The following is a 12,099-nucleotide window of genomic DNA, read 5'->3' as shown; positions in this document are numbered from 1 at the left end:
AGCAGATGTAAACATTGGCATGGTGGCTCGGTGATAAGCACCACTGTCTTACAGTACCAAGGACCCGAGTTCAATTCCAGCCTCAGGTGGCTATCTGTGTGGAGTTTGCAAGTTCTTCCTGTGTCTGTGTTGGCTTCCTTTGGATGCTTGGGCTTCCTCTCTCAGTCCAAAGATGTGCAGGTTAGGTGGATTGGCTATGCTAAATTGCCCTAGTGTCCAGGGATGTGCAGGTTAAATGGAATATGACTTGGAATATGCAAGTTTACAAAGATAAGTTAGAGAGCTGAGTTTGGGTGGGATGCTCTTCGGATGGTTGGTGTGGATTCGATGGGCTGAATGGCCTGCTTCCACACTGTAGGGATTCTATGATTATTGCATGTTAAATTAAGATATAATAAAGTGTGAACTTTAGAACAGCAAATGTGTAATAATTGTATAACTCATCTCATCATGTGGTAATTGTGTACGTGAAAAATCATTTTACATATTGGTTTAATTGTCTGATGAAGTGTTAATGTGTCAATGTGTAAAGCAAGTAGTGAGGTGGATTGCGTTAGGACATTTTTGAATGATGTGAAGACATACTTTATGTTTTTATCTATTCAAGTGATGTATGATAATTGAATAATAGACTATGTTTATTTATGACGGCACATTTGATTCCAAGCTCGACAGTTTTAACTGAATAATGTTCAAATGATTCTATGTATAATGTAATGAGGGGTTATCATTTTATAGTTGAGTGAGAAGAAAGTAAGTATTACTTAACATTGTATTGTTCCTATCTAAGTTTTTCAATACATTTGACAATTTTGTTTACCACATTTTGGTAACTTATCAATTCAGGAGGAACTCTTGAATGTGAAAGAACAGGTGCAGATTGTTGTGATTGAGAATGAAAAACTTCACAAGCAACTAAGATCAAGAAATGTTCAGGCCACTATGACTGAACCATCTGTCTGTCCTTTATCAGTAAGTCTAATTTCTTGATAAGGTATAAACATTTAATGACATGTTTTTAAGTTTAGTACATTAAGAAAAAGTTAGCTTCTGAAGTTATCTAATTCCTTAGTCATCCATGAAAACTCATTCTGCAAATGGGAGTTTCATCACTAAATTAGTAGAATGAAATATTTTGTTGCTTATGCACTGTGTATAGAAAATAGTAGCATGAAGACACTAATCATCCATGATGTTATACTCCAAAAAAATACTGCATTTAAACACATCCCAAGTCCGCACTTGTATGTGAGAGCGCTAAACAAAAAAACCCAAAGGGCTGCAGATGCTGGAAATCCAAAACAAAATCAGAAATTGCTAGAAAAACTCAGCAGGTGAGGCAACATCTGTAGAGAAAAGAACAGAGTTAACATTTCAGGATCATTGACCCTTCAAAACTGATTGTAGTTAGGAAGAAGTTGGTATATATGGTAGAGAAGGGTTTTTTTGGGGTTGGCGGGTGGAATTTCTGAACTCCAAGTCCTGAGGTGGGCTGCTCTAAATCTGTCATTTTTGTCAGTTAGTTATTGCATTTGTTATTTGGGTGTTCATGTGCTGGACTTAAAGCAATTTTGCATGATAAATTACGATCTCTGGAATCAGAAAAAAATCAAACTGAAAAGCCTGTACTAAAGTTGAAACCTCCTTACTAGAAGGTAACTTGTCTGAGCCATCAATGTGAGGAGGAACTGAGAGTTAATGTATCCATGCTAGGATGCAAAGAATATTATTTACATGCAGAATTAGACTAGACATCTAGCCTATCTTAATATCACAACAGTATGTGTATGTATTTTCTATATCCTTATCCTGAATGCAATTATAGGTCGGTTCATAATAGAATATTTTCAACAGAACAAAATTGTGTTTGCAAATGGACTCAGATGTAATTTTAAAGATATAAACACAGCAGTAGGGAGTGCTGTAACACTATTGAGTTTATACAAGAATATCAAGAAAAAGCAGAAGTAAGTGGCTTCTTTTTCAAGAGCGTATAAAAGTTGAATGTTGCAAGAGCCAGGGAAATAAATTTATAGCATAATAGGATAGAGCAGCAATTGGGACTGACTAGATTCTTCTTCAGACACACTTGCACTGAGTTGCTTGGTTCATGGAGAAAATAAGCTGTAAATTAATGAAGTGTTCTGAAGTTTTTGAGTGACCTTGTACTTAAAACTAAAATTTAGATTGGTTTGCTTTTTTTGTATTCACCTTCATATTTATGCAAGCGTCATAGTCTTCACTATTTTTGAGGCTAAATTTTATTGTGTGCATATTCTAAAAAGATCTAATTAATTTGAAATGCATTTGGAATTCTCAAGAATTGATTCATTATATCTGAGACCTTTACCATACATTTGCCTGCTGTGTTCCTACTTCGTGCTTCTAAAATGCCAAGGCACATTTAGAATAAATAAAGTTATATGCCACAGAAGGAGGCAAAATGCCCCTTATGTCTGTTCTGGTACTTTGAAAGAACCGTTCAATTAGCCCTAATTTATTGGTCTTTCCCAAGTAATTATCCAATTCCCAATTTGAAAATTGCTAACAAATCTGAATTCTACCAGTTTCTCTGTGAGTGCATTCCAAATCATAAGGTTTATTTAAATGAAACTTTTTTTTTGGTTTGTTTTACAAATTATTTTAAATCTGTGCCCCTGGCTACTAATGTTCGTGCCAGTGGAAACATTCCTTATTTATTCTAACAAAACTCTTCATAGTGTTGAATCGTCTCTGCTGATAATTCCTACCTTGTCTAGCATCTCTATGCAACTGAAGTCCCTCATTCCTTGTACCATTCTGGTAAAACTTCCTCAGTATTCTTTCCAAGGCCATAGTTTCTTTCCTGAAGCCTATTTAAACCTGACATGTATATCAATGTAAATTTTCTTTAAATGTTAAGTATTTCCTACGTTTTCCCAATCTTTCCCAGCCAAATTCACAAGTAACTTGTTCGGTGGACCAAAAGGCCGTCGAAAGACTGAAAGTGCTGGAACCAGTCTCACTCGCCAAAGACCAAAATCAGTCATCTTGTATTCCAACACAACCAGACAGCAAAACTGTTACAGAAGAAATAAAAAAGTTACAGCTAGAAGTGGTGAGTATATTGTGTATAGGTATCTGTCGATGCATCTGTGTGTATAAAGTCTATTTAAAAACGAATAATGTTCAACTGCCCTCTAACTGACAGAAGATAATGGAGAGCAACTGAAAGGAGAAAAGATGTTACAGATTTTTCAGCTGTAAACTGTTTGTCAAAATTGGATCAGTGGAGATCTTTCTAATTTAGGGTCAGATACCCAAACCATTAACTCCTTACTTCATTTCTCTTATTACAACAAAGGTTGAGTCCTGAGAAGACATCTGAGTTTGTTCTCTAAAGTAACATTGAATAGAATACACTATACTTTTTGAAGTTTATAAGGAGGTGATCTCATTGGAAATTACATGATTCTAAGAGTCTTTGACAGGATAGATTCAGAGACATTGCTCCATTTGCTAGGGAATCTTGAGTTAAGGGTCATAATTTCAGGATACGAGGTCAGCCACTTAGCACTAGGCTGAGGAGAAATTTCTTCATTCAAGACTGTGGTGAATCTTTGGAATTTTCCGTGTAGAAGGGTTGTGGACGTTTAGTTATTGAGTACATTCAAGGCTAGGTTGACAGACATTGGACTCTAACAACACAAAAAGATATACAGTCTGACAGGAAGGTGGTGTTGAGACCCATGGCCGACCATAATATTGAATGAAGAGCTTGGTCAAGGGACTGTCTTGCCTACTACTGCTTTTGTTTCATGTATTCCTGTCTTTACAATTGCTGACATAAGTATTCTCATCATTCCATATTTTCTTTTTGTTTCACCTTCTACATTTACAAATTTAACAATATAAACACATACAACCATATCCAAATATTATGTAGAATGTATTTGATTGTTTAACTTGTTATTCTTGGACATAGTGAGATTTTACATGGAGATTTAACAAAAGCATAATTGGAAATCTGATATGGAAAAGAGGAACTACTCAGCATGAGTAGCAGTAAACTTCTAAAAAAGGAAAAGTAAACTAAAGATAGTTGGAGGGTTGGATATTGGGGTTGGGTTTGTCGAAGTCCATGATCAGAGTACCCAGAGTATTGGAGATTTTGGTTCCCTTGAGGTGGCGTGTAATTGTATTGGAGGCGGTTCAGAGGAGGTTCACTTGATTGATTCCAGAGATAAGAGGCTTATATTATGAAGAGAGGTTGAGTAGTTTAGGCCTTTACTCTCTGGAGTTTAGAAGAATGAGGGAGATCTAATTGAGATATAGAAGATTCTAAAGGGGATTAACACAGTAGACATCGAAACAATGTTTCTTTGTGGGGCAGTCTGGAATAAGAGGTTATAGATTTAGGATAAGGGGTAGCAGACTTAAAACAGAAATGAAGAGAAATTGTTGCTCTCAAAGGTTTATGAATCTGTGCAATTAGAGTCAGACAGCACGGAAACAGATAGTTCAACCTAACTCGTCTGCAATGATCAGATTCCCCAATCTGACCAGTCTCATTTGCCAGCATTTGGCCCATATTCCCCTAAACCTATACCTATTCATATACCCATCCAGATGCCTTTTAAATATTGTAATGGTACCCGTTTCCATCACTTCGTCTGGAAGCTTGTTCCATACATGCACTACCTTCTGTGTGAAAAAGTTACTCCTCAGATTCTTTTTAAGTCTTTTCCCACTCACCTTAAATCTATGCCCTCTAATTTTAGTCTCCCCACCCTAGGATAAAGATTCTGGCTATTCACCTTATCCAAGTCCCTCGTGATTTTATAAACCCCATAAAGTTATTCCTCAGCCTCCTATGCTCCAGTCTAAAAAGCCCCTACTTAGCCTTCCTCTATAACTCAAACCCTTCAGTCCTGGCAACAACCTTGTAAATCTTATCTGCACTTTCTCAAAGTTTAACCACATCGTTCTTATAGGAGGGCGACCAGAGTTGTAAGAAGTATTCTAAAAATTGCCTCACCAATGTACTGAACAGTTGCAACATGACATCTCATCTCCTATACTCAGTGTTCTGACCAATGAAAGCAAGCATGCCAAATGCCACCTTCACCATCCTCTCTACCTGCGACTTTACTTTCAAGGAACTATGCACCTACAGTCCAGAGTGTCTTTGTTCGGCAGCACTCCCTAGGATCCTGCCCTGGTTTGCCTTACCAAAATGGAGCACCTCACATCTCTCTAAATTAGACTCCATTTTCTACTCCTTGGCCCATTGGCTGGTCTGATCAAGGTCCTGTTGTACTGTGAGATAGTCTTCACTGTCTACTATACCACCTATTTTGCTCTCATCTGCAAACATATTTGCCATACCTCCAAAGTTCACATGCAAATCATTAAATATCTATATGACAAAAAGCTGTGGACGCTGCAAAGATCCTTGTGGCACACCGATTGTCACAGGCCCCCAGTCTGTAAACAACTCTCTACCACTACCAGTGATTCCTACCTTCAAGCCAATTTTGTATCCAATTTGTTAGTTCCCCTGGATCCCATTTGATCTAACCAGTCCACCATGTAGAACTTTGTTGAACACTTTGCTGAAGTCCATATGGACAACGTCCATTGCTCTGCCTTCATCAATCTTCTTTGTAACCTCTTCAAAAGACTCAATCAAGTTAGTGAGACATAATTTCCCATGCACAAAGCCATGTTGACTATACCTAATCAGTCCTTGCCTTTCCAAATGCATGTAAATCCTGTCCCTCAGAATATCCTCCAACAACTTACCACTACTGAAGTAAGGCTCACTAGTCTATAAGTTCGCTGGCTTTTCCTTACAGTCTTTCATAAATAATGGCATCACATTAGCCAACCTGCTGTCTTCCAGCACCTCACCTGAAGCTGGTGATGAAACAAATATTTCAGCAGGGTACCGCAACAGTCTCTTCCCTAGCTTCCCAGAAGTTCTGGGAAATACTTGATCAGATCCTGGGAATTTATCTACTTTTATGTTTTAGGACTTCCTCTTCTGTAATATGAACTCTTTTCAAGACGTCACTATTTATTTCCCCAAGTACAAATTCACTACCCCAGAGAGCAATGGATGCCAGGAAATTGAGTAAATTTAAAATGGAGACGGATTTTTAATTCGTAACAGGTGGAAGGATTATGGGGAGCAGGCAGGAAAATGGAGTTGAGGCCAAGATGAGATCAGTCATGATCATAACAAATGGTGGAGAATGCTTGAGTGGCTGAATTGTCTACTCCTGCTCCAGTTCTTATGTATACCCTGTTTTGTGCAATTATTTAACATCTTGTTAAATTGTGCCTTTATATTATAGCAAGATTGTATGAATTGTCAAAGTCCAATCTCTAGGTCTAATACATCACTATCAAGAAATTATGATTTAAGATTTTAAAATTTCTCACAGGCAAGGTGGTTGGATTTCATGGTTGTTCATTTGATAAAGGTAGTGTGAAATGAGCCTCTGACATGAGGTTTCCAGTTTGATTCTATTACCTCAATTGGAATGACAGCAGGACAATATAATTTGGTTTCAAGATCCCTAAACTGGGGAGGGAATTAAAAAATCAACTAAGGTTCTTGTTCCTGATTTTAGGTAGGTTAGTATAGGCTATGTTTGAAAGTGTATGTTTGCGAATGCTGGTGAGGGTTGGATTAAGTTGAATTACATCTGGGTTTGTATAATTGCTAATGCTTACTGACTAGGCACTTGGGAGGAATTGAGAGGGTGATCAATGTCTGTATGTCTGCAGTAGTTATTGCTTTGTGATAGGAGAAAATTTGTACAAAATAAGATCTTAGGGATATGCTCCCTTCCTTTTAATTGCAGTGTTAAAATTGAAGGTTAACATTTATTCCAAACAGTAACAACTTGAAGGAATAATTACCTCTCTCATTTTCAGGAAAATCTAAATGTTCTATACCAAGGAAAGACTGAAACGCTGGAGACTCGGGTTTCATTACTAAGGTAATAATATAAGTTAGTTGCAATAATGTACTCAATATTTGATTTCTATACTGTGGAGCTATCTCGGATTGGTTTTAAAACATACAGAGCAAAAAACACTTAATGCTTAAAAAAACTTGATCAGATGATTAGAACTACTTCAAGGTTATGTCACTTTACCTGGACTACTTTAAGAATAAAATGTTTATCTCCAAATTCCCTATCAAATCCTTTAACCATCTCAAATACCTCAATTAGGTTGCCCTAAATCTTCTATATTTGAATCTATGAAACCTGTGCCCATAATTTAACTTTTTTTAGCTTGTATTGCTCTGGTGAATCTGCGCTGCATTCACTTCAAGGTCAGTACATCTTCCTGAAGTACATTATGAGGAACTGGATGCAGTACTACAGTTCTATACAACTGCAGGATAATTTCCATTCCTTTGTATTCTGGCCAGTTCGAGATAATAAGATTTCATTGCACATTTTTGTGTATCTGTCCACTGGTTTTTAATAATTCCTGTAATTCTTTCAACAGTGTCCAGCTTCTCATCTTTTAGAAAGAAATCTGATTACTCTTTCTTGGATCCAACCTGAATAATCTTGTACTTTCTCACATTGATTTGTCTGCCACAGTATTGTTTGATTTTTATTTGGTAATGGTAAGCATATTTGTGCAGCAAATTCCTAAGCTCAGTTGATTTAACAAAAATATGAGGTTTTCACTTGATTTTTCATGTTTTAGTAATATTTTTGATTTTCTTCAGTATCACTGACTTTATTGTGAGCCATTGTGCTACAGAAGAAACCTACCCCATTTTATGTATTCCTGTAAGTATGTCCTTATTCACACTCTTCTCACTTCTACGAGAGATGTAAACAGCTAATCAACCTATTGATGTTCTACATAGGTGCTGAATAAGCACTTGACAGACACCTTATTGGTTTGGCAATTCATTCTATTGGGATATATTTGAGAAACTATTTATAAGATTGATTTCTGTTACCCTTTCTCTCACTTTTCTCTCACGAATGAAAAGATTACAATGGTCTACTGGAAAGTTGCCTGTTTGGTATGAGAATAAATAAATTGATTTGTGCTACTTGCGTGGTCCAAACATGGAATGATCTTTTTATTATAAAACAAAGAACAGTGAATGCTGGAGATCTGAAACAAAAACAGAAATTGCTGCTGAAACTCAGCAGGTCTGGCAGTATCCGTGGAGGGAAATTAGAGTTAACATTTCTGGTTGAGTGACCCATCCTCTCAACAGGTCACTTGACCCAAAATGCTGACTCTGATTTCTCTCTGCAGATGTTGCCAAAGTTAACTTTGAGTCCAGTGACTCTTCATCAGAACTGATAGCATCTATGAAGAGGTGGTATTTATGCAGAAGATGAGGTTGGGGATACAGGGAGAGAAGTGAGTGGAAAGATGGTGATGAAACCCAAATAGATATGATAGGAATAGGCAAAAAAGGAATTATTGATAGTAGACCAGAACAGAAGGGAAGCTGAATAAATGATAATGAGAGCTGAGGTAGGAGAGAATGTGATAATAATTCAAAGATTGGTGATTCAAAGATGGGTTAGCTATACTAAAAACAACCCATGTTATGGCAGAAATGGGTTTTGGGGTACGTGTTTTAAAAAAAAAGGATGGAGCTATGCCCGACAATTATTTTCCATCACCGCTAGTGGGATGCCACGACCAGACAGACGTTCCTCTCCTCTCCTTTGTCAACATTCCACAGGGATCGGATGCCTTCTGGGACTCCCCCTGGTCCACTCTTCCTCTATTCCTAACATCTTCCAAAGGCACCTTCCCATGTAATCACATAAGTTTTAGCACCTGCTCAATTACCTCCTTATTATATAAGGCCCCACACATACCTTCCAGGTGAAGCAGCGATTTACCTGCACTTCATTCAATCTAGTCTGGTGTATTTCCTGTTCGCAGAGTGGTCTCCTCTGCATTGACAGCACAAAACACACATTGGGACACTGCTTTTGGAACACCTACATTCTGTCTGTAAAGATGACCCTGAGTTTCTAATTGCCTGCCACTTCAACACCCCGCTGTGTTCCCATGCTGAAATTTCTGACACAGGCCTGCTGCAGTGATTCAGCGTGCTTCAGCACAAGCTGGAAGAACAGCATCTTGTTTTCCACTTGGGGACCCTGCAGTCTTAGGACTCAGCATCGAGTTCAAGAACTTTAGAGCCTGATCCCATCCTTCCATGTTTTTTACCCACTCCACACAAGGTCCTCACTCATTCTCAGGCTATTATCACTTATTCAGCTTCTCTACTGTCATGGCTTGCTATCAGTAATCTCTTCATTTGCCTGCCCCTTTAATATATCTCTCTCTCAGGTCCATCTCTACCTATCCATTTTTCTTTTCCACTGGGAAAATGTAAAAATATTAATTTTGACATGAAGAATAAAAAAGATACTTAATATTTAAATGCTGAGAGATTTCAGTATTCTGAGGGATCTGAATGCATGTATTACAAAATGTTTGTGTATAAGTACAACAAGTAATAAGGAAAGCTAATAAAATGTTATAATTTATTGATAAGGGAATTGAATGTGAGGGTGGGGAAGTTATGCTTCAGTTTTATAGGGCATTGGAGAGACCACATGTGAAGTACTGTGTATAGTATTTAAATAAGAATGTAAGTATATTGAAAGCAGTCAAGAGAAGATTTGCCAGACTCATATCTGGAATGGACAGGTTGGCTCATGAGTATTATATAGCTTGGATTGGCTAAACCTGTATTGGCTGGATTTTAGAAGAGTAATAGGCATGGGGTATGACCCAGAGGAAGATATGAGGTTTCTAAGAGTTGGTACTCAGCCTTCGCAAGATCAAGGTCAAGGTCAGTAAGCCAGACAACAACAGCACCTTGTTGACAGGTTTAATTGCAAAGTCAGGATTGGATCTAAGAGCATGGAGTACACCCTGTTCAGAGGATGTTAGGTTAGAATGGGTGAGGAGAGCAGAGAAATTAAGACCATTGTTACGATTACAGTTTTTAATGAATAACTCAAGTGAAGTTAAGAGACCAGAGGAAGGTGGAGGAGAATGTTGGATGCTGATCAACGAGTCTATTGTACAAGGAGAGGACTCCTGTCCACAGAAAGGGGTACAAATGCAAAGGCAAAGGATGAAGAGTTTGACATCATGTCATGTCCGTACAGATCATTCAGCATCAGAGAACAGAAGGTCAGAAGGTATGGTAAATTTCTAACAAGAGTTGGGTTAGAAGAAGGGATGGATTCAGAAGGAAGAGGAGGAGTGGAATGTTCCAGAAGAGCATGGTTACTTTTGAATGGTTGCAACATTCTCTGTGCTTCTTACTGAATCAAATCCCTTGGTCAGCTGCATGTATGCAATGAAGACTCCCTGATGCTGTTTGCAACATTTTCCTTGGGTTCGTCTAGCAATAAAGACAATGTTGGAGGTTCTTCTGAAAGGTCCAAAGCCACACTGTCTCTGGGAGGATATCCTCAGCCACAGGGAGTAGACAATTCTGAAGAATGAATGTCATAAAGGTTCTGAAGAAGGTCTCTGGACCCAAAACGTTGCCTTTGCTTTCTTTCAGATGTTGCCTGACCTACTGAGTTTCTCCTGCAATGTCTGATTGTTTCAGACTTTCAGCATCTGCTGTTCTTTATTTTTTGTTTTGGTCAGTCAGCTTGATGCCCATCATGCAAAGCTATGGAATCAATCATTTAAGGAGGTTTAGAACTGGCACTTGAGAAAATCTCAAGGTGACCAGGAAGAGTCAGTATGATTGTTAACCAATTTATTAGAATTCTTTGAAGGAATAACGTGCTATGGGGAGAAAGGAACCCATTGATGTACGATAGATGGATTTGCGATAAGATTCCACATTAAGACTATTGTGCAAATTAGGAGCTCATGGTATAGGAGATAACATACTAGAATGCATAGAAATTTGGCAGAAATTATTGGGGACCTGGCGAAAATCCAGACACTGGGAGAATGTGCAAATTCCACACAGGCAGTTGCCCAAAGCTGGAATCAAATCCAGGTCCCTAGTACTGTGAGGCAGCAGTGCAAACTGCTGAGCCACCATCCCACCCAAAGAGGAAAACTGTAGAACTCCAAGAAATCTGTTTTTTCTAGTTTCCGGGTCACAGTAGTTAATATGCAGATACAACACATAATCAGGAATGCTAATGGGTTACTAGTCTTTATTAGACATAAAAGTAATGAAATTATACTTCAGTTATGGGGTATTGGTGAGGTCATATCTTGAATACTGCTTGCAGGCTTGCTCATCTTATTTAAGGAAGAATGTAAATGCATTGAAGGTGGTTCAGAGGAGCTTTACTACATTGATACCTTGAGTAAGCAGGTGGTCTACTGAGGCAAAATGTTTGACAGGATGGGCTTGTTTTCATTAGAGTTAGAAGAGTGAGTGGTTCATCTGTTTGAAATATATTGGATCTGAATGGTCTTGACAATGTGGACATGGCAAGGATGTTAACTGTTGCAAGTTAGTCCAGAACTCGGAGACTTTATTGTTAAAGTAAGGGGTTACTGTCTTAGGAAAGAGATACAGGGAAATTCTTTCTGAGAACTGTGTAACTTTGGAATACTGCATCAGAGGTGGTGGAAATGGGTTTTTTGAATATTTTTAAGACAGTGGTAGACAGATTCATGTTAGGTAAGGGAATAAAAGGTTATCAAAGAGAGATGAGAATGTAGAATTTGGAACACAAAAAAGTTTGTCCATAATCGTATTGAATGTCAGAGCAGACATCAAGGGCTGAATAGCATCTTATTGTACCCATTTGGACTGCATTGACATCCTTTGGAAGATGTCTTTTAGGAAATCTCACTATTCCTAATGGGTCTGACCTACAGATGACTCCAGATCCACAGTATTGTAGTTACTGAGATGGCCTCTGAAATGTCATAGAAAACCACTCCGTTCAATTAAGCATCAACCACATTGCCGAGGATATGGAATCACATGTAGACCTGAACATTAAGGATTGCACAGTTCCTTCCCTGGGAGCATTAGTCAACCATATGGGTTTTAAAATGCCAAACGATAGTGTTACATGTTTGCCATTAGGCTAGCACTTAACT

General features: G+C 38.1%; 1 protein-coding gene across 7 annotated transcripts in view; it reads left to right on the top strand.

The window, feature by feature from the left end:
- Positions 1-12,099, top strand: part of sdccag8 (SHH signaling and ciliogenesis regulator sdccag8) — a 355,401-nt gene that overhangs the window by 33,842 nt on the left and 309,460 nt on the right. For all 7 annotated transcript variants that reach the window (XR_015758360.1, XR_015758359.1, XM_087991185.1 and 4 more), the window contains exons 5-7: positions 847-972; positions 2,933-3,097; positions 6,925-6,989. Coding sequence is in view for 5 of the 7 variants with exons in the window: in XM_087991185.1 (XP_087847311.1) it covers positions 847-972; positions 2,933-3,097; positions 6,925-6,989 (356 nt within the window). In the remaining 2 variants the exon portion in view is untranslated. The remainder of the gene's footprint in view (positions 1-846; positions 973-2,932; positions 3,098-6,924; positions 6,990-12,099) is intronic.

This window comes from Chiloscyllium plagiosum, unplaced genomic scaffold, assembly GCF_037043375.1.
Source record: "Chiloscyllium plagiosum isolate Xiang-an unplaced genomic scaffold, Cpla_swu_hap1 HiC_scaffold_10, whole genome shotgun sequence".
NCBI lineage: Eukaryota > Metazoa > Chordata > Chondrichthyes > Orectolobiformes > Hemiscylliidae > Chiloscyllium > Chiloscyllium plagiosum.
This window is presented reverse-complemented; position numbering and strand designations above follow the sequence as displayed.